Raw genomic sequence first — 24,487 nt, 5'->3', positions numbered from 1 at the left:
CCAAGTAGCTGGGACTACAGGCATGCACTACCACACTTGGCTAATTTTTCTATTTTTCGTAGAGATGGGGTCTTGCTCTTGCTCAAGCTGGTCCTTTCATTTGCTCTTGAACATCTTCCTGAGCTTAGCTAGAAGCCAAAGCTCAATTAAGATTTTATAACAAAATGTTATGAAGGGAAACATTATAATAAACAATACAATTAAAGGGATCTTTTAAGACGGTATGGCACAGAGTTCTGAATTTCCTTACCTTTTTCCTTTCGATTTACAGAGCTTTAGTCAGTAAAATAAATGTCAGTATAACCCTCTTTCAGAATAATTTTCAAATGAATTTGGTAGATAAATACATCTTTAAATCAAAATTTTTTACATAAGCAACTAAGCATTTAAAGATGATGTTGGCACTGAGGAAAGACAAAAGGCTTTGGAGTCAAATTTGGGACTGAATCCTGGCTTTGTAACTTTGGACATATGCAACTTCTCTGAGCCTCACTTTTTTCATTATAAAATGGGTTTAATCCTGAACTCACACAGCTCTTATGAGGCATAAATGAAAGACACAATTTAAAACACTGAGCATACTGCCTGATACATAAGTGATAATGTTTCTTTATTAGTGTCTTTTAAGAGTCAAAGGTACATTCTATTATGCTTCTAAGGATTCCTATCCCTTCTAATTAAACAGTTTAGAAGAAATATGTGAGACTAATGTTTTGGAGATTTCACATGCATCAAACTTTCCATAGTTGTAGTCATTTACATCTTATTTCCTTGACTGTTCCAGTAATTTGTAAGGCCTACAGTGTATACAAAAGCTTCACACTAAAATCTGTCATGATTTGAAAAAACCAAAATACTAATTGAGGCATAGTTTATTATTTGAAATGGAAGTTTGATGATTTTTGACACAAGATAAAGAACATTTCTATGATTCCCCCAAATTCCCTGAGCCCCATCCCAGTTAATCCCTGGTTAACCACTGATCTGATTTTTATTACCATAGATTATATTTGAATTTAATGCACAGCATGCATGATCTAAAGCTTGCAATAATCTAAAGATATGTGAAAAACCGGTCCTTAAATTTTCCTTGTCATTTCTAAAAGAATCCTTAGCAATCAATCCACTGTTTCCTTGAAGTCAGAGCCACTAACATGAATATTTCTATCTCTTTCTATAGGGAATAATGATGATGGTATCATAAAATTAGGTGATTAATTTATTCACTTGGTATTTTTATTCCCCATTATACCTTTTCTATATGTGAAAATGAGTATCTAACCACAGATCTCAAGAAGTACATAGAGTTGAATTTAAATAAATGATAGGAATCTGAGTCTGAAACACATGACATTTGAATGATTTCACTAAAACATCAGTTTCACAGGTAAGTGCCTGGGGGTGACTGTTTTAAAATAGCTGAGACAAAGTCAACAGAGAAAATGAAGGTCTTTCATGCCTAGTTTAACTTTTTCCTTTAGAGAGCATGATGCCTTTCAAGGGAATGAAATATGAAAGCTTTGAGAAACTCTACACGAAATAACATATTTCTGAGCTAACAAACTTTTATTATAATACTGCTTTTGAAATAAATACCTAGGTCTCCTTTCCCACATACTAGATTGTAATGTAAATGTTAGATTTCTTGGGTTGCAGCTCAAGTTGAATAATTACCAAAGTTCCTCTCTTAAGTTTAATAATATAAACAATAAAAGGCTTTGTGTAGTGAAGTCAGATGGGCATTTAAAAGCTAATGACAGTTGTCAGCTACTATTCTCTAGAGACAAAATATTCTTTTAAAGTATAAACTGCATCAAGTGGCTCTTTGGATTTTTTTGCTCTTTTGCTTTGATTTCCGTATCAATAAAATTAGAAATAATCTAAGTATGTTCCATAGCAGTATTCCTCAAAGAAACCTAGAAATTATGGGACACTCAATTCAAACACTCAGAGCCAAAACATGACAACAGATTAAGGCATAAAAACAAAATGCCATGGAATTTTGCAGACTAAGAAAAGTAGTGCAGGAACTATAAACATTTGTTGTTGAAAAAGGAACAAATTTCTAAAAAAGCCTTTGAGGCATTAGGAGCTGAAAGACAGTCATAAAATACAAATGCTTGTTATTTGGTCAAATGTTTAAAAAATGCTTACAAAAATACATACAGCAGGTTGGTTGGTGTTCAAAATAATGGGTAAAAGCTCCACTAAAATATATCGCCTTATAAACATGACTGTCTATATCTTGAGGACTTAATATGAAAGGGAACTGGTGAAATAAGGAAGCACATGTGGGGTGTTTTCTGCAAAGCTGCTTGGAGCTGAACTTCATATGACAGATTCTTTCAGTGGCTTATAATTTTGCTATTGTCTGTTTCTTTCCACCCTCCTTTCTGTAATATTCTGTATCACAAATGTGAGATACAGTCATAGAATTTTAGTGTTGGAAGCCAAGAGAGATCATACAAACACCCCCCCCTCCCTTTATTTTTACAGCTAAGAATAATAAAGTCCAGTAAGGTTAAATATTTGTAAGGTCATCCAGTTCAACCCAGTGCAATTTGGATCACATCATTTGTTTAAGAAATCATTTTCTTCTAGGTCAGAAAATTACCTGTTATCCCTGACTATTCCTTCTCTCTCCTTCCTTCCTTCTCTCTCCTTCCTTCCTTCCTTCTCTCTCCTTCCTTCCTTCCTTCTTTTCTTCCTTCCTTCCTTCTTTTCTTCCTTCCTTCCTTCTTTTCTTCCTTCCTTCCTTCTCTCTCCTTCCTTCCTTCCTTCCTTCCTTCCTTCCTTCCTTCCTTCCTTCCTTCCTTCCTTCCTTCCTTCCTTCCCTCCCTCCCTCCCTCCCTCCCTCCCTCCCTCCCTCCCTCTCTCTCTCTCTCTCTCTCTCTCTCTCTCTCTCTCTCTCTTTCTTTCTTTCTTTCTTTCTTTCTTTCTTTCTTTCTTTCTTTCTTTCTTTCTTTCTTTCTTTTTTGAGACAGAGTCTCACTCTGCTGCCCCAGCTAGAGTGCAGTGGCGTCATCATAGCTCACTGCAACCTCCAACTCCTGGGCTTAAGCAATCCTTCTGCCTCAGCCCCTCCCAGGAGCTGGGATTACAGGCACATAACACCATGCCCAGCTGATTTTTTCTACTTTTAGTAGAGATGGGGGTCTCACTCTTGCTCAGGCTGGTCTTGAACTCCTGACCTCAAGTGATCCTCCTGCCCTGGCCTCCCAGAGTGCTAGGATTACAAGCATGAGCCACCATGCCGAGCCCTGACTGTTCTTAGAGTGAGAACCTAATATTCCTCATATCTAATCAGTCATCATGTCTTTTCATTCTATTTTTAAAACATCGGTAATCCTTCCAATTCTCTCTCTACCACCATCTTATTCCAGGCCACCAGCACCTCCTTCATGTATCAGCTACATTGTAATTGGAGTCCTACTTTATTATAGCCTTACTTCAGTTTTATTTTTCACACCAAAGAAAGGGTGATCTTTCTTTCTCCTAAGGAAACCATATCCTAAAGTTAGTAGTTGATATTTATCATTCCCATCCATGATATATACATACATACAAGCAGGCAGGCAGGCAAGACACACATATGTGCATACACATATATCTCAACACACAATATATAGTATTGTGATAACCAGCCTTCAAGATGGCTATGATCCTTACCTATAGGTATTTGCTTGGTTTGATTGTCCCTCCTAAAAATCATGAAATTTAATTGCCATTATAACAGTGTTGAGAGGTAGGAGATAATCAGATCATGAGAATTCTACCCTCCCAATGGATTTTTGCTGTTATTACAGAAATAGGTTAGTTATCATGGGAGTGGGTTCTTGATAAAAAGGATGAGTTCAGCTTGATTTCCCTCTCTGTCTCCTGGGAATACTTCCTCACCATGTGATGCCTTCTGACATGTAACGACACAGCAAGAAGGCCCTCACCAGATGTGACTTCTCAATCTTGGATTTCCCAGTCTTCAGAACTGTGGCTCAAATAAATCTTTTCTCTTTATAAATCACCAGTCTATGGTATTTTGTTATAGTAGCAGAAAATGGATAAAGACAGTTCAGATGCTTCCCAACTTCCGATGGTGTTACATCTTGATAAATTCATTGTAAGTCACAAATGCATTTAATACCCTGATAAACCCATCATAAAGTTGAAAAAATCGTAAGTCGAACCATCTTAAGTCAGGGATTGTCTATACTCATGCTCTTATGTAGTCCCATCCTACATCAAATCAGGGCTGGTCTGTATAACCAGTAGAATACAGCAGAAGTGATGGTGTATATCTTCCAAGGCTATGCCATAAAAGACTTTGTAGCTTCTTCCTTGTTCTCTTGGGTCACTTGCTCTGGGAGAAACCAGTCACCACATAGTGAGAACAATCCTACAGCTCTATGGAGAAGCCAACATGGAGAAAAAATGGTGCTTCCAACCAAAAGCCAGTTTGAATTTGTCAGCCACATTAGTGAGTCACCTTAAAATTGGATCCTTCACCCCCAGTCAAGCCTTCAGATAACTGCAGCCTTAGCTAACATGGGATTGCAACTTGCCTTTTATGCTCATTACTGCTTTGAGATTTATCCAAGTTGAATCATATTTCTGGATCATTCACTTAAACTCCTATACAGAATTTCATTGTATGAATACAATCACACCTTGCTTAATGATGGGGATGATTTCACCACTGTGCAAACATCATAGGTTGTACTTAAACCTAACTGGTATAGCCTACTACATAACTAGGCTATGTAGTCTAGGTGTGTAATAGACTATACCATCTAAGTATCTAGGTATTGTTCCTAGGCTACAAATCTGTACAGCATGTTACCATACTGAATACTGTAGGCAACTGTAATACAATGGTAAGTATTTGTGTATCTAAATATAGAAAAAGTATAGTAAAAATAGAGTATTATAATCTTATGTGACCACTATCATATATGTGGTCCATTGTTGACTGAAAAGTTGTTATGCAGTGTATGACTATATACCACAATTTGTCCATTGAAAAACCAGATTTACCCCACCCTATTATAAACCAAAAAAAGGCTAAGAGAGAGTTCGCTGCACTACTCAATGGTTTTAGTTTCTGATGTACAATTTTTTTCCTTTTAAAACTTTGTGTTTCACCTTTTACTCCTTAAGTCATTTGAAATTTACTTTGATAATGTAGAGAAGTCAATTGTAACAGCATCATTTATTGAATAGTGTGTTCTTTCTCTTCTGATTTGCAATGCTAATTCTATCATGTCAAATTTCCATATATGAAAGGTTTTTCTAATCTGATCCAATAATCTTTCCTGCACCAATATTTCACTGTTTTGATTATTGTAGTTTCAAAAATATGACTTAATATGTGCTATTTCCTTATTAGTATAGTGGTGAGTATCCACCCCAAAACAAAAAAAAATATGAGCTTTAGGTAAACCATGCCTCCTTGTTTTCCTATTGCAAATTTTCTTAGTTGTCTGTATAGTTTTACTCTTTTATATAAATTTTTAATTAAGTTTATCAGTTCATGTTGGGGCTCTGATTAGCATTGCATTGAATTTATAAATTCATTTGAGGAAAACAGACAATTTACAATGTTGTCTTTGTATCTATTAACATGGTATAGGCCGGGCACAGTGGCTCATGCCTGTAATCCTAGCACTCTGGGAGGCCGAGGTGGGTGGATTGTTTGAGCTCAGGAGTTTGAGACCAGCCTGAACAAGAGCAAGACCCCATCTCTACTAAAAATAGAAAGAAAGTTGGCCAACTAAATATATAGAAAAAATTAGCCGGGCATGGTGGCGCATGCCTGTAGTCCCAGCTACTAGGGAGGCTGAGGCAGAAGGATTGCTTGAGCCCAGGAGTTTGAGGTTGCTGTGAGCTAGGCTGATGCCATGGCACTCACTCTAGCCTGGGCAACAAAGCGAGACTCTGTCTCAAAAAAAAAAAAAAAAATGGTATATATAACTCTGCATTTATTCCTATCATCTTCTATGTCCTTTGATAAAATTTATTCTGTCCAATAAATATCTTACTTATTATTTTTACTAGTTTTATGCCTAGGTACATTCAAATAATTTATCTTTAATAATCACTTTTATATTCATAAGCACAATTCTAGAAGTTCATATGCTTTTTTGTTAAATTAGGATATGTTAGACAAACATATGATTATTATTTCAACAGAGAAAAAGCTAAATATATACTTTGGTGACAGTAAGGAGATTCCTTATACATTCTGGCAAAAATATCCTCAGGATATCTATTATTAATATGTATAAACAAAATGTGCTTACTTTACAATAACCTCAGACAAATCTACTTAAATATGTAAAAGAATTAAATTTCTCTTTGAATTATTTATAATATACCAATAAATTGGAAACACTAAATCTGTCACATATTATAATTTGAAAAATAATCATTTTGAAAAGCACATGTAAATAGTTAGGTAGAAAATATTTTCCGTATCAATATATGCATCCCAATTATCAAATCATCTTGATTTCAGCAGTTTGATAAATCCAGTTGTTTGAATTTCTAACCAGAAATACAAATTAATCTTAATCAACTATGTGTCATTGTGTAGGACAAGTTAACTAGTATTTGTACAACTAAATCTCTGTATGTAAAAACTATTTCCATGACGTTATTGTGAGGCTTCAATGATAAAAGCTGTAAAACCACTTAAGGTTACAAATTATCTTTTAGCATACAGTGTTATTAGTCTTCTGTTAAATAGTTGTACTGTGTACCTTGTGCTAATTTAAAATCAGTTTATGAAAATAACTAATTTTTCATAAATGTCAAAAGCCTTTGTGTGAAGTAAAAGATCATCTCCTCCCTTCCATTCATCTACTTATTCTATTGATACTTAAAGATTTTACTTTGGTTTTCTAAAAATGAAATCCTGTCCTAATATATTGTTCCAATTTTTTTCTTTTAATAATAATGCTTTTGATGGTGCCACTGTGAAAATAACCTTAATAATATATTGAATCTTGGCCCACTTTAATATCTGGGTGGCATTAAAAGCTGTATATAATTCTAAAGTATAGACAGTGAGAACAGGAGAAAAAAATATGGGTATTGAAATTTCAGATTTGGTAGTACTCAGTTCAACAAGGAGGAGACACCTTGAATCTATGGGCACATTAACGAATATAACTGAACCTCAGTTACCTCATCTATAATGCAGGAATACTAATCTTACAAGGTTGTTGAGAAGATTCAATGACAATACACAAAAATGCCTGATTTAATAGTTTTTCTTGTTTTTCCTAAAATCTAGAGTCTAAAAACTGAGTCTAAAATGACATAACACAGACATGAGAAAATTTCCAATCATCCCTTTAAGGGTCAACAGAAGAAAAATGACTACTTCCACTGAGGTCAACAAGGGGAAAAGAGTATAAGTTAAATGCTAAATGCTAGCAAGGATGTGGAACAACAGGAATTCTCATTCATTGCTGGCATGAATGCAAAATGCTATAGTTACTTTGGAAGACAGTTTGGCATTTCTTACAAAACTAAACATACTCCTACCAATCATGATCCTTTGTATATACCCAAATGAGTTGAAAAATGATGTCTACACAAAAACCTGAAGACTGATATTTATAGTAGCTTTACTCATAATTGCCAAATCTTGGAAGCAACCAAGATATCGTTCAAGTGGTAAATGGATAAATAAACTGGGGTACATTTAGATAATAGACTATTATTCAGTTCTAAAACTCTATCAAGACATGAAATGACATGGAGAAACTTAAATGTACCTTACTAAGAAAGAAGTCAATATGAAAAGGCTACATACTATGTAAGTCCAACTATATGACATTCTGGAAAAGGCAAAGTTACAGAGACAGTAAACAGATTAATAATAACTAGGGGTTAGGGAAGAGGAAGGGATGAATAGGTAGAGCACAGAGGATTTTTAGGGCAGCAAAACAATTCTGTGTGATACTATAATTGTGGATGTATGTCATTATAAATGTCCCCCAAACCTATAGACTATAAAACACCAAGACTGAACACTAATGTAAATGGGTGATGATGCTGTGTCAATATAGGTTTACCAGTTGTAACAAATGTACCACTCTGATGGGAGATATTGATAATGGGTGAGGCTGTGTAAGTGTATGAGACAGGGAGTATATAAGATATCTCTGTACCTTTCAATTGTGCTATGAAGCTAAAACTGCTCTAAAAAATAGTCTTTAAAAATAAATTTTAGTTACACAAGTTAATTTGTATCTTTTAGTATTTTTGGTTAATTGATCTGTTTGAGAATCTGATGGACTTCTCCCTTAGCCCTATTTCCTTAAAAATTCCAAAAAATTTACACATAAAATTTTAGATGAATTTATCTTATTGCATTGAAAATGGATTTTCTTTATATTGCCACATTTAAAAAAATAAATGTTCACAAAGCCAAAGCATTTTTCCTAATTTTTAAGCCAAAATTAATGGCCATTTTGCTTTTTAAAAAAGAAATAAAGTATATAAATTAATCAGAAAATAAATTTTAGTTCTATATGAAACAACATTTCAATTGGAAGGCTGCTATTATTTGGCTTGAATAAAGAAGACACATACTGGCCCTGGTTTTGGAACATGGTTAGTTGAATATCATATTTGATATCCAAAAGGTTGTGCTTTCAGTTTCAATGAAAAGTAGTAGTGAAAACTCTGGGAAGGTATGTGGTAACAATCAATCACAGCTCCCATAGCTCACTTTGCTAGATAATGCTAGGGTAGGCTTATACAAGGAACCTAAGGATTCTCTATGACTCTTAGAATTGAATTCATATCACCATTTGATGTAATATTACAAGCAAAAAGAATACAATCCCAATTTCAATTTTGAAGTTTTCTGAGTGGAGGTAATCTTCAAGAGCTCTGAGTTTTTCTAAATGTCTGCAGAGAAATTGATAAAACTTTTCATTCATGACTAGCCTACAGTGATATTTCCTCCAGCACTGGAAAATTGACATGGTTGTCCATTTCTAACTACTTTACTCAGAGCAACAGCTTGGCTAAAAGGATTTACAATTTTTCTACCAAATACCTAATGATGACTATTAGGTCTTGAATTAGAAGATTATACTCATTTATAAAGCCCCAAATATCCCCAAGTAAATCAAGTCATGAATAAACTCCTCCTTGTACTTTCTTTTCTCTTAAAAAGCAAAATTTCTGCCAAAAGCTTGACAAAGCAAAGGAGAATTTTATATTTTGATCCTTTTTCTTGTTAAAAACCTTCTTATTATGAAGTTGATTACTTCCGTGGTAGCACTCAAGACTTCATTTAGGTCATTATGTGCTAATGAAAAAAAGCAATGCCTTATTACAATGGGTGGGCTGCTTTCTCCTCCAAGGCAGTGTAAGTACGCATGTTGCTAAGTTTGGAAGATGTGCCATCTGTGCAGGGAGCTCCAAGATCTTCCTTACAGTCAAAAGAAATTTTTTGGTGATTATTTTGGCAAAGAAATTTAACACTCTTTCAAAGATGTTTACTGCCATTAATATTAACACCCTTTGCAATTTTCACAAGAGACTCACATATTAGGGATTTTCCTTTGATCATGTCAACATGCTTATTAATAGACAAAAAGTAGGAACTAACTGCTTAGAGCAGTATCAGTCTTTTCATCAAGTTGCATTTTGGAGAAAAATGGGAGTTTCCAATTCCCTCAAAATTTACATCAAAATATTAGAAAAAATGACAGCAATCCTGGAATCTATAACATCATCTGAAATTTGACATATATTTGCTCCTACTCATATAGTTTAAAGGTCTGTCCAATTTCATTTGGCTGGTTTTCTTGGCAATGTGAAAAATCAATCTTAAAGAATCCTTTAGGAAAAGGGTCCTGTGATGGAACAAGTTCATCCACATTTTGGTAAAGTTTCATGCTATAACTTCTACTTAAAAAAAAAAAGTCCAAACTGTCAGATATATTTTTTAAATGGAAAAATATAGGATGCTTCAGTTTTCCTAACTTTATATTTAGGGTGGTGAGAACTCTGCCACATTAAAATACTGAGGCTCTGTGTCCTATCAACTTTGGTGATTAAGCAGCTACGTTACTTTCATTTCTTTTTTGTTATCAAATCTTTTTTAAAGTTGGAATTAAAGATACACAGTGTTGAGCTGTGTCTGTGTCCTCAATATGATGATGACAATAAATACAGAATTTCCAACCGTGTACAAAAACAGCTATTAATAACACAACTTGACTAAAAAAATTTTTTCTTTCCTTTCCCCCAAAACAGTTTTTAAAAGTAATGGGGAAAACTACAGATTATATAAAGAACTCTTACAACTCAATAATAAGAAGACAGTCGCATTTTTAAAATTGGCAATAAGTTTGAACAGATACTTGACTAAAGAAAATATATGAATGGTTAATAAGCATATGAAAAGATGTTCAACATCATTAGCCAACAGTAAAATACAAATTATTAATAAAACCACAATGAAGTAATACTCCACATCCACTAGAGTGTCTATAGTCAAGAAGATTGATCATACCAAGTGTTCAGGAGGATATAGGGAAACTGGAACACTTATATGTTGCTGGTTGGAAAACAGTTTTGCAGATTAAAAATTTAAGCATATACTAACAATATCACACAATCATTCCATTCCTAAGTGTCTACCCAAGTGGAATGAAAATATGTCCACACAAAGACTTATGAGCAAATATTGTCAGTAGCATTATTTCTAATCGCTCAGAATGGAAAACAATACAATGTTCCTAATTTGGTGAATGGATAAACAAAATATGATATTTCTATATACTGGAATACTATCCAGCAATCAAAATAAAAGAACATTAAGAAAGCAGTAGGCTGTGTAAAAGAAGATAGATGTAAAAGACTACATATTTATATGAGCCCATTTATATGATATTTTTGGGAAAGTTTTAACTATAGAGACAGAAAGCAGAATAGTGGTTGCCCAGAGCTGAAGGTAGAAGCAAAGACTGGGAACAAGGGAGCTTTCAGGAGTGAAGCAAGTTCTAAACCTGTATTGCTATGATGGCTGCACCATGATGGGTGAATTTTATGGCATGTAAAATATATCTAAATAAAGCTTTAAAACAATAATAATAGGACAGAAAACAAAGAAAAAAGCTGGGGTATATATCTGGTTCCCCAAATCATTCATAGATCTTAGATTAAGAATTATATATTATTTATACTTGAGTTGACTAAACAGATGATTGTTTATTATTAAACAGGAATTTTTGAGCTAAGGAGCTTAATGTTACAGTGAGCTATGATCATGCCACTGCATTACAGCCTGGGTGACAGTCTCCTAGGAAATCAAGAGATGTTTGAGGGAAAAATTAAATTAAAAAAAATTTTAAAAACAGGAATTCTCACTAACTTAATTTGCCCTCAAATATTTTTTTTTTCTTTTAGAGACAGAGTCTGGCTCTGTCCCCTCGACTGGAGTGCACTGGTGTGATCAGCTCAATGCAGCCATGAACTCCTTGGCTCAAGCAATCTTGCTTCAGCCTCGTGCCACCATGCCCAACTAATTAAAACAAATTTTTTTTTGTAGAGATGGCATCTTGATATGTTGCCCAGGCTGGTCTCAAATTCCTGGCCTCAAGCAATCCTCCTGCTCCAGCCTCCCAGAGTACTGGGATGACAGGCATGAGCCATTGCGCCTGGCCTCAAATGATTTTTGTAAGGAAATCTTGTATCTTTTGTTAAGTGCAAAATAAACATAACAACTCTCTAGCACAATTCTTAATATAGGGCTAATTGAGTAGGATTCCATTTCTGGATGAAGAAATGAAGCTAGATGAGGCTATTTTCCTTGCTTTTTTTCTAGCTCATCTTTTGCACTTCCCTGTAGCTAGGGTGAATGTACTTCCTGGTTTACTCTATTAAAAATTATCAGGACAACTGGCTTGCCCTGATAATTTTTAATAGCAACTCCTTTCACTCTCAAAAGTGTCCTGGGTTGGATGATAAATTACACAGTCAACTTGTCTATAGCAGAATTACTCTCATCCTTAACTTTCATTAACATGAAGGGGAACCCCTGAAGGTTAAAGACTTTAGGGTATAAACCATACAATCATAAAAATTTTACTATTAATTATTTTACAGTTGAGGATCTGGGGCACAAAGAAATTAAAATGAGAAGCCTAAGACCACATGTTTTATTAATAGATCAGGGATCTTTAACACTGCCACAACCAGCCTTATAAAGTAAGTACTATTTCTATAGTTTATGGACATTTTTCTCTTGGAGATGGTAACTATTACTATTTCCATTTCACAGATGAAGGAACAGGTTTTGAGAAGTTAATTACTTGCCTATGGTTACAAGGTAGCTAAGTGGTGGAACTGGGATGCAAACCTAGGTTTGTCTGACTCCAAAGCTTGTACTCTTGGCTGGGTGTGGTGGCTCATGCCTGTAATTCTAACACTCTGGAGAGACTGAGGTGGGAGAATTGCTTGAAGCCAGGAGTTTGAGACCAGCCTGAACAATAGCAAGACCCTGTCTCTACAAAAAATAGAAAAGTAAGCTGGGCATGGTGGCACCTGCCTGTAGTCCTAGATACTCGGTAGGCTGAGAATGAGGATCATATGAGCCCAGGAATTTGAGGGTGCAGTGAGCTATGTGATGTTGTGCCCTCTAGCCAGGGTGACAGAGTAAGACCTTGTTTCCAAAAAAAAAAAAAAAAAGGAAGGAAGGGAGGGAGGGAGGAAAAAGAACAAAGCTTATACTTTTAACTTCTAAGCATAATGCCTCTCATGAAAGGGAACATGGGTGTGAGTATGGGTACTGTGTTCAGTGTACCCAAAATAGCTCTCAAGTTGGAGTCCATGAATCTAAGGATTCCATAGTTTGGTTTGAGGGAACCTGTACCACTACCAAATTACATGTAAAATTTCCTATGCGTATATATAAATTTTTCTGGAGAAAGAGCTAGAGCTTTTACTAGGTCCTCAAAAGTAGTTATGATTCAAGAAGAATTAAGAACCTGTTATGATTGCTTTGGTAGGGAGGTTAAACATTTAAGATAATCTACATATTTTCTTATCAGTTACTACAATTTTAACCAGAAAATTTGCCAAACAACATAATTAACAAGCCATTACTGAGAGATAGTATATATAGGTATATATGCTAGGTATATAAATATTATAACTTTATAATGTATTTTAGACTCAATACTTTTAAAAGATGAGTGAGGGTCAAGCCCTTATTTGATACTGAATATGACCCAGCAATCAAAAGAAAGAGAAGTGAACGATAGTAGAAATGTCTGTTACTGGGGACAAACTCCTACTTATTGGAGTAGCTGTGTATTATGTGAAGTTTTCTCATATGCTAAAGGTAAAATTAACTCAGAAGTATAAAATAAGAAAGATGTATAAGTTGGGGGCAGTAAGGACATTAAGCTGCAGTAAATCAAATAACTTTGTGCTTCTATTTCTTGATAACTAATATAAATTGGTTTTCTCAAGTAGGGCAAAAAGTATTGGCAGGAATTTTGGGAGACACTCATTATTTTTAAAGTTGGTATCCTTTTTTGCTTTTTTAAAAATATTGCCTTCAGATCCTCATGCAACATAAGGACAACCTACTAGCATTTATGTCCTGAGATAACATTTAACTAGATATCCCAGTACAATTGTTGAATAACCGAAATACTCCATATGGACTGGAATGTAGGATAACAGTGACTGTAGTAAGTGGCAAAACTAATATAAGTTCCATACATGCTTCATATTTGGCCATGAAAAAAACAAAAACAAAAAAATTAAAATATCAATTCTAATATGAATTCATTAGTTCAAATTAATTGCCATTGAATATCATAACAACCACTGGTACGTGAGCTTCCTGTTGTAATATGACTTGATGTTAAATATATATAACGTACTGAATATATATTGATTTATACTGACATTAAATATATAACAATTTCAGATAATATAAAGGCTAGAAATTTTTGAGTGAAATACTGTTAGTTCAGCAAAAGCAGAGAGGATTCAGTACCATGAACAATTTTTTTTTACATTGAGAGAAATTCTCTTTCTATTGAAACTATCTAATGAGGGCTCCCTGCAGTGGTAATGGAATAAGTCAGCACTTGGGAGAGGTGCTGGCATATATAGATATGAACAGCCCCCATTTGGCTGATTAATGGATCAAGGCAGTGCCAGGGGGAAGTGAGATACCCACCCACTGCTTTGAAGGCGCTTATGCAGGAAAAAGAGTAGGCAGCATGGGCAGGTGACATTATGGTCCTCTGGCTCTTGGCCACATGGCAAGTACTTGGTATCTGGGTACATACTGAGTCTTGACTGGGGGCAACATACCTATCTGTCCTCTGGCTGCAACAAAGTGCTAAGTGCCACTTTTTAATTTATGTATTAATTGGTACTACTTTATATCAGCTTTTCATGTCTTTAAGAGACAGGAAAAAGAAAGTCAACTACTGTTTTCCTTATTTTGATTCTGGCCTATTTTCCCTTTTAACCCTTCCATACCACAAATGAGTAACCACAATGGATTTTCCTCTAAGTTTAGAGGATTTAGCAAATATGAGCATACTGTCTGTAAATTCAGATAACAGCTTTGGGGAGGGGATTCTGATAACACTGCAAATATCTGTAAATATTAATTTTAAAGTAAATATTAATACAATATGGGTGGAGCAAAGACAATATATGTAACCTAAACATTTGTGCCCCTGTAATATGCTGAAATAAAAAATTTAAAAGAAATATTAATACAAGGGATTCTATTCTAGTATTTACACAATTCATCTTCTGGGCTTCTTTAGTTTTAAGTGTCCTTGTAAATTTGCAGGATGCTCTTTCAGTGGTTGCTATGCCAATGAATTAATGTTTAGAAGGCTGAAATTTGAGCTCTATCAAACTAAACTTTACACAGAGGAAACATTTCTAACAGGCAACATCTAAGCCAAGCAACCCAAATTATAAATGTACAATATTGAGAGGACTGACAATAAGAGTTGTAAACACATCTCCCTTCATGACAGTAAAAACAACCAAAGCTTAGATCCTGTTGCCAGTTTGTAGCATCATGGACATTTACGAAGGATTGTATGTGGTCCCCAAGCATCTGTTCATCCCTTCCCACATGAAAGAAGAATATTACAGTCCTAAGCCTTAGGGAAGAAAAAGACAAGCAGAGCAGGAGGTCTCAGGCTTTGAATTACTTCTGTCTAAGCATCACAAAGGGCCTGGAGAACTTGATCATTATTCACAATGGAAAGCCTCAATGATTAAGAAATGATGGTGCTCATGTGATCTTCACATTAATTATATACCCAGTTTTAAAACATTAGTAGTAAACATTTTGTCACTTATGAAGACTTTGATAGGTCTATTAGTGTATCTTCTTGGTTTTCCCTCTAAATTCACTAGAATCCTCATCCAAATTTTATTTTTCATCTTTAGGCTCCTTTTTCTTTCTGACCCTCAAGCCCACAATAGTAAGAGTATGGTTTATAAATTTTTATATACATATTTTGTAGAGACGGGTCTTCTGTGTTGCCCAGGCTGGTCTCAAACTCCTGGCCTTACGTGATCCTCCTGCCTCAGCCTCCCCAAGTGCTAGGGTTACAGGTCTGGCCCCTACAAATTTTTATGTTAGGTAGAGGATGGGAAACACTGAATTAAGGGTGGGGGGGGGGAGGGAAAGACATAAAAAATGAATTTACCAAAACTCACCATCAGAGGGCACAACAGTACTGCAATAAACAACTCTCAAATTCTGCCAGGAAGAGAGCCTCTGGTGCACCTAGAAAATACAAAAGACACATCTACTATTAGGACAGAACAACAAATGTTACATACATATTTGTATATGTATATAATATTAATAAATAATAGTGTTTTTATTACTTAAGTAATATGTATTCTTTGTAGAAAATCTTAAAAATACAGATAAAAGAAAATAAGTCTCTCAAACTCCTATCATCTTAATAATGGTAAACATTGTTATATTTTCAAGATTATATTTTAAAACATTTACATACACACATAAGTACAAATGTTACCTTAAACAGAATAATAATTGTACCATACAAATAATTTTTTACCTGCTTTTAAAAACACTTAATATTGGTTTTAAGTGCTATCAAGTCTTTAGTTTACTTTAGTAAACTTTATGGCTTCTTCCTCTTGCTAGCATTTAGACCTGCATTTCCTTCCTATCTCTTACCAGGTATAAGACAGTTATTAAGTAACTGTATCATGAATTTAATGCTATTGAGTAGGCATCTGGTCTTTTCGTTCATCCTCTTTTTTAAAAACTTGGATAAGTAACCTCACTGCTTGAGTCCTTAATCTCTATCCCTTCAGAGTGTTAGAAGGGAATCACTCACACTCACTTTAGTAATTACTACTTCCTCAAAGAGTAATGTCACTGTGGATGTGGGTCTGGAATTTAGGTTCCCATAATTAAGCCAAATTTCAGAAAGAATACTGAATACATTCCTAACTTGCCAAATGCTTTGTACTATTCACTTTCCCAGCCACAAAAAATATTAAAGGAAGAAGAAAGGAAGACACTGACTGACTAAAATCCAATGTATTAGCCACAGAGCCTGATATATTCTACTCCATCAGTCCAAAGAAAAATTATTTAGGACTCTACGACAATGTATCTTAACAATACTATATATGATAGACTAACATCTTTCACGTGACTATCTTTAATCCCCACCTTCTTCCAACCTATGAGAGCATGCAGAAATGTAAGATTGATATTTATTAAAAAATCTAAATAAGTCATTTAAAAATTACTTGAGACTAGGTCACAGCTAGTTTAGTTTTACAGGTTTAAATCTTTGATTCATTAGGAATTAATTTTAGTCAACAATAAGGAGGAATCCTTCTAATGACAACCTAGGTGTCCTATATAGTGAATAATGCATCTTTTCCTCACTTATTTGAACTGTTATCTTTATGATCTTCCAAGTACCTGTATGAATTTGGATCTAATTCTGAACTTCTGTTAAATGATTTGTCTGCTCATGCCTTAGTAACCACATTGTTTTAACATTCTAGTTTTATAACACCTTTTAATATCTGGTGGGGCTAGTTTTCCCTTGTTATTATTATTTTAGAAATAGGCTCTCACTCTGTTGCCCAGGCTGGAGGGCAGTGGCATGATAATAGCTTGCTGTAGCCTCCAACTCCTGGACTCAAGTGACCCTCCATCCTCAGCCTCCCAAGTAGCTGAGACAGTGTCACGATGCCTGGCTACTTTTTGTATTTTTCATAGAGACAGGGTCTTGATGTTGCTCAGGCTGGTCTGGAACTCCTGGACTCAAGTGATCCTTCTGCTTCAGTCTCCCATAGTGCTGTGATTACAGGCATGAGCCACCATGCCCAGCCCCATTATTATAATACTATTCTGTAAGAATTTTCCTAGCTATTCTTGCTTATTTGTTTCACCATATGAACACTGGAGTCAGTTTATCTAGTTAAACACACACACAATCCTATGAGTTTCAAAAAACAGTACAAAACACAGATTGTGAGTTTATATCGTGGTTCGGTAACTTACTCTAACTGCAACCTTGGGCAATTTCATTAGCCTCTTTGTGCCGTGGTTTCCTTACTGAAAAGAATGGACAAAGGGTAATATGCTAATATTTCCCACATAAAGTCATTGTAGTGACTAAATGAGTAATACATACAAAGCACTAAGCGCAGTACCTGGCGTAGTGTAAATGTTCAATAACTGTTGGCTAGTGTTTTGTTTTGAGATCATATTAACTCTATGGATTAACAAAGGGGAAACTAACATCTTAAATAATTTTGAATCTTTTTACCCAAGAACCTTATAAGCTTTTCCATTTAAGTCTCTATTTGTATCCCCAAGAAGCATTTTAAAGTTTTCATACAGAGCTTGTATGTCCTTTTTCCTCATGTAATGTTTTTTGTACTGCCTTGTCCAATATTAAGATCATGACTGGAACCTGCAGCCACAAGGCCACATGTGGCCCTCCAGATCCTCAAGTGTGATCCCTCGACAGAATCCTTATTAAAAGGATTTGTTCTGTAAAATTTGGATTCAGTCAAAAGGCCACATTCAAGGATCCAGAAGGACACATGTGGCCCCAAGGCCGCAGGTTCCCCACCTCTTTTCAGTTATCAAAGTTTATGCCATGCTTTCTGTTTTTATTGCTGTTTGCTTCTTAAAAATAGTTTACTAAATGGTTTGTGCTAGCTTTGTTTTAGGTATGCACATATTCCTTCTGATAATATAAATGGCTCACTTTTTTGTTCTAGTAGTTATTTCAGAGTAAAAGTCAAAGTTCTTTTAATGGCCTGTAAGGCCTGATACTACCCTATTACCTCTCTGACTTCAAAGAGACTCCTACCATTCTCCCTCTCAATCACTGTACTTTAGCCCTTTTAGACTCACTCTTTCCTGTTTCGTGAACAGCTACACTTTTGCTTCAGAACATTTGCAATAACCACCACTTCCGCTTGGAATACTCTATATAACTATATGGCTCCCTCACTTCCCTCAAATACATCTTTGCTCAAATTTCATTTTCTGAGGTCTACTCTGGTCACCCAATTTAAAACAGCAATCCCATCAACTGGTACTCCTGATCCTCTTTATGCTATAGTTCACCCATATATATTAACACCTCTTAACAAATTATTTACTTATTTATTATGTTTATAATTTGTCTCCCCCAACCCAGTAAGAAAGAATTTTAGTCTGTTTTGGTCACTGATAGTGCTTGGCAAATAACAAATCCTCATCAATTACATGTTAAGTAAAAAAATCTCTTATAACTTTATATAAAATACATTTTATGGCCAGGCACAGTGGTTCACACCTGTAATCCCAATACTTTGGGAGGCCAAGGTGGGAGGAGTTCAAGACCAGTCTGGACAACATAGCAAGATCTCATCTCTACAAAAACATTTTAAAAATTAGCCAGGCATGGTGGCACATGCCTATAGTCCTAGCTACTTGGGAAGCTGGACAGGAGGATGGCTTGGGCCCAGGAGTTTAGGGTTGCAGTGAACTATAATTGCTGTACTCTAGCCTAGGTGACAGAGCAAGACCCTGTTTCTTTAAAACATATATATACAATATACTTTATATTAAAAATTACTTCTATTACAAGCAATGATGAATATAGTTATGCTTTTTTCTTCCCCTCTGCCATCCAGTTTAGTTTATTATTTCTGTTAGCGTTTACCTTTTACTCTATGTATGTGTCTATGCATCAACCATCTACCTACTTACATATTCCCTTCCAACTCAATATTTAAGCTTTTATTGGATTTATTGGTTTTAAATTACATTACCTTTTTTTTTGAGACAGAGTCTCACTCTGTCACCCTGGCTAGAGTGCAGTGGTGTCATCAGAGCTCACTGCAACCTCAAATTCCTGAGCTCAAGCACTCCTTCTGCCTCGGCCTCCCGAGTAGCTGCGACTACAGGTGCAAAACACCACACCTGGCTAATTTTTCTATTTTTTTTTTGTAGAAACAGAGTCATGCTCTTTCTTAGGCTTATCTCGAACTCCTGACCTCAAGCAATCCTCTCACCTTGGCTTCCCAGAGTGCTAGGATTACAGGCAGGAGCCACTGCGCCTAGCCTTAAATGACATCTTTTGATAGCTTGTTATAAAACATGACTTCACATCATTTCTGTTCCTCATATTTCCAACTTTCATTAGTTAGTACAATTACCACATTGTCAAAGTTTTAAAGATTCATTTTGTGGTCTGTAAACCTAATTTCCACATTTGTTTTAGTCTTATTTCTATAGATCTATGGACTATGCTCACTGCCAATATTTTAGCTGTAGTTTCTCCTTTCATTTCTTGGTTGACTGAACTTCTTCCTGCAGAAGTAAGTCTCATGAGACCTAAATTTCCTGATGCTTGGCATGTTAATTCCTAAATTAATCTTTCTTTGAGGACTTGGTAGTTTAAAGTATCAGCTTTGAATGCTGCTTTGGAGTAGTCTGAGGTCAGCAACTTCCTTTGAAGAATGGGGCTTGCTGCGGATCTACATCCAGAGGTATATCTCTCATGGTCTTTCCACACACCTATTTGACCTTCACTGGATCTGGCAGCCTTTCTTTATATAATGTGCTCTAGAACCGCAGAGATCTCCTGGTTGTTCTGAAGACAGAGTTTATATTTCTGTTTCTTATTCTCCTACCTATTCTAAGGTGTGAGAAGATAAGGGAGAAACCGCTGCTTTTACTGGGCCATTATTTATGTAGTAACTTTTAACACTGAGATCTTCAAACATACACAGAGGTAGAGAGCACAGTGTGAAAAAAATGCCATGAACCCATCAACTGTTTCTATATTTATCAAAATTTTGTCAAACTCGGTTCATCTTTATCCATCTGGTCCCCCGTCATCTCGAGTACTTTAAAGAAAATTGCAACCATCATATCACTTCACCTAAAAATAGTTCAGGATATATTTACTGGGCCATTTAAAATCAGTAAGTCAGCTGGGTATGGTGGCTCACGCCTGTAATCCTAGCACTTTGGGAGGCTGAGGCAGGAGGGTAGCTTGAGGCCAGGAGTTCAAGACCAGACTGGGTAATATAGTGAGACCCAATGTCTTAAAAAAAAAGTTAAAACCAGGAAGTCCTCTGTCCTCTATAATTTCACAAATTCTCCTTAACAATAATAAAAGATGGTTTCATAGGGCAGAGAACTACATCAATACATGGTTGCTTATGAGTAATATTTGTTAGATGCTATAAAATATGGGATGGCAGGCTGACTGCTCGTTTTATAAATAAAGCTTTATTAGAACACAGCTGAGCTCATTTATTTACCTATGTTTCACAGCCCACTCAATCTACTTTCCCAACAGCAGAAATGGGTAGTCCGTGTGTAGGTGTAAGAGAGAGAACTGAGTAGTTACAACAGAGACCACAAGGCCTAAAATATTTGCCATCTGGTTCTTTAAGATAACCATTATATTTGCTAATCCTTGCAACAAAGTTTCTGTAGTTTTAGAATAATTTACCTTCCTAAAGTCCTTCCTGGCCCACTTCTGAAACAACACTGGCAACCACAAAATACTATTTATTAAGTATTCACACATACATATAGGTCCTTTTCTTTCTTTAAACCTTCCAGTAGCTTATAGTCTAGTGAGAATAACAAAAACAAAAATGATTTTGCTCTTGCCTTTTTTCCTTGAAATAAGGCAATAACAACAAACAAAAACAAAACAATAAACCAAGAAGGGGATTGTAAGTGCTCAAGAGCAAAAAGCTATTGCCATTCTAAACTGTATTCCATGATTCCCCTAAACTGAATATATTTCATGGTTTAAATTTTGTATTCTTAATATGTCACAGGAAAATAGCAAGCTCTTAAGATTTTTTTTCTTTTACTTTTAATAGTAAGCTTTTAAGAAATATTTGACTGATGCTGAAGGTTTTAAAAATAATTCAAGAAGTTAAAAAAAGTCAGCAAAAACATTCAGGCAAATGGTATGTATTATTCACATATTTAAATTTCATAGGCAGAAAACAAGATTAAGAAAGTATTTAGAACGTACAAAAATTATCAGAGAAATCTCTAGGCAATATTAATGCTAATGGAACAAGGTGATTTGGTGCCATCACAGTCCCTTGAAAAGAAAATACAAGTTTATACTTTTGGTACAAGACAGTCTATATCTTTAATACATAAGTTGAAAACTTCAAGGAAAAGCAGGGGCTCATAGTTAAAGGAAAGTGTGACGTCTGCCCTAGTATTATAATCATCTCCCTTTAATCTTAACCCAGGATAAGAAAAATGCTAGCATTATTCATTTAGAGTGAGACTACGAAGCACTGTAACCTTATTTCCCCAAGTCATAAGAATTAAGTGAATAAAATCAAGCTTTAGAATTATAAAAAGACATTTCATACCCTCAGAGCAAATTACTAAATTCAAGTCAAAACTGACTTTTAAATCCTTTACTACTATCATAAGTTATGCAACTATCTCTACATTCACCTTTCCATAGTTCAAAGAGCAAACTCAGCAATATGTTCCTGCCAGCAACTTGAGAAGACTGTCAATACCCCCAAAATATTCACAGCCAATTAGACATCAGACTAAAGGAAGGAAGGTGAGGGAGACAGAGAGAGAGAGAAAGGGAGAGGGAGAGAGAGAGAGAAAGAGAGAGAGAGAGAGAGAGAATTTCCTTATTAAACAAGCTCCCTTTAAATATATCAAATAACTTTAGATGGAGTAATTACATATATTTGTCCATGGCTAAAACCTTATAAATAGCCTCACTATGCCTCAAGGTTAGATATGTCAATTTATATCTCCCTGTTAGATTTCCCTTACTATAAAATAGAATGCTTATAAAAATGAACTCTTTTCAATATTGTTCTGAAAGTTTCTTTTCTAAAACCAGAGTACCTATGTTTCAACAATTTTGCCAAACTTATCTCCAGAATCCAGTGCTTATAAAAGCATACTATGATTAACAGTGTAAAACTATTTCAGCTGGTCTAAATAAAGCAAGAGACACCTGTTTGCTTCTACAACTTGGGATCAGTTTTATCAGTATTCCTGATATAATAAAATTGTGGAAGCATCATATTAGCAATAGTTTTTCACTACTTCCAATCTACCAATCTACTAAAATAAGCACTGTGGCTTCAAATCCTGGAGCTCTGATAAGAGGATGGAAAACACTGGAGTTAGAAAACTTGGGCCCAGTTCCACAACTCACTATCTTGAATTTCAACTTCTAAGTCTCAGTTTATTCATTGGTTAAATTAAAGACAACAACAAAATGGACATTTTCATAAGGCTGATTTCATTCAAGGATAAGAGTGACAGGGCAGGGTATGGTGGCTCATGCCTGTAATCCCAGCACTTTGGGAGGATGAAGCAGGAGGACTGCCTGAGGCCAGGAGATTGAGACTAGCCTGGGTAACATAGCAAGACCCCGTCTCCACAAAAAAATAAAAAAATTAGCTGGGCATGGTGGCATCCCTCTGTAGTCCTAGCTACCTGAGAGGATCATTTGAGCCCAGGAGTTTGTGGTTGCAGTGAGCTACAGCACCACTACATTCTAGACCAAGTCACAGAGTCACATCCTGTCTCAAAACAAGAGTACGTGACAATATAAACATGATAAAACTTGAATGACCAATGTTCTACAGAAAATATAAACTCAAAACAAACTTTCAATCCTAGCACTCCAGGAGGCCGAGGTAGGAGGATCACTCAAGGTCAGGAGTTTGAAACCAGCCTGAGCAAGAGTGAGACCCTGTCTCTACTAAAAATAGAAAGAAAGTAATTGGCCAACTAAAAATATATAGAAAAATTAGGCAGGCATCAGGTGGCGCATGCCTGTAGTCCCAGCTACTTGGGAGGCTGAGGCAGAAGGATTGTTTGAGCCCAGGAATTTGAGGTTACTCTGACCCAGGCTTGAGGGCAATCTAGCCTGTGGGCAACAGAGTGAGACTCTCAAAAAAAACCCAAAAAAACAAAACAAACTTTCAATCTCCTTAAGGGATTGACTCAATGCAAAGCATTTCAAAAGTTACAACTATCTCTGGTAGAGACAATACGCAATAATAAGCACCTAATGACATTAAAGGTAGAAACCTACGGTTTTAAAAGAGTATCTCTTCAGATAGCATCATAAAAAATATTTTAAGAGTTAGACTACAGGGTATCTTTTATTCTTTTTTCAATAACATAACAAGGAAACAAAGCTAATACAGTTTAAGTGAAGGTAGCATTTGTATTTTGTGAATTACATTATATTTGTATTATAGTTTAATATAAGAAAATCATTTTTCCCCTTGAATATATTATTTAAAATGTTGCTATATCTTACTATAACATGGGCCAATGTTTCTTCCACTAGAATACATTGTAACTTTATAATAGAAGTCATGATTCAATTTATATACCTTTAATTTTCAAGAGAATTTCACATCTATAAAACAAGACTATATTTGAAACCTTTTGTTGCACGTTACAATATCAGTTTTCCAGTTATGATATCAAATCTAGCCCCAAATTATCAATAAGTTTATTTAAAAATGGCCGGGCGCTGTGGCTCACGCCTGTAATCCTAGCTCTTGGGAGGCCGAGGCGGGCAGATTGCTCAAGGTCAGGAGTTCAAAACCAGCCTGAGCAAGAGCGAGACCCCGTCTCTACTATAAATAGAAAGAAATTAATTGGCCAACTGATATATATATAAAAAATTAGCCGGGCATGGTGGCACATGCCTGTAGTCCCAGCTACCCGGGAGGCTGAGGCAGAAGGATCACTCGAGCCCAGGAGTTTGAGGTTGCTGTGAGCTAGGCTGACGCCACGGCACTCACTCTAGCCTGGGCAACAAAGTGAGACTCTGTCTCAAAAAAAAAAAAAAAAAAAAAAAAAAAATTAATACTTATTTACCTAACAATACTTTGTGAGGATCAAGGAAGATAATGTTTATAA

At 35.5% G+C, this 24,487-nt stretch overlaps 1 protein-coding gene across 1 annotated transcript in view; it reads right to left on the bottom strand.

Annotated features, from left to right (window-relative positions):
- The window catches only part of MCU (mitochondrial calcium uniporter), a 177,608-nt gene that overhangs the window by 29,304 nt on the left and 123,817 nt on the right, over window positions 1-24,487 (bottom strand). Inside the window, exon 2 of the mRNA XM_012762540.3 lies at window positions 15,739-15,808. Within this exon, the coding sequence (XP_012617994.1) occupies window positions 15,739-15,808 (70 nt within the window). The remainder of the gene's footprint in view (window positions 1-15,738; window positions 15,809-24,487) is intronic.

Source organism: Microcebus murinus, chromosome 14, assembly GCF_040939455.1.
Source record: "Microcebus murinus isolate Inina chromosome 14, M.murinus_Inina_mat1.0, whole genome shotgun sequence".
Classification (NCBI taxonomy): Eukaryota; Metazoa; Chordata; class Mammalia; order Primates; family Cheirogaleidae; genus Microcebus; species Microcebus murinus.
Note: the sequence above shows the minus strand (reverse complement) of the source record. Positions and strands in the feature narration are given on the sequence as shown.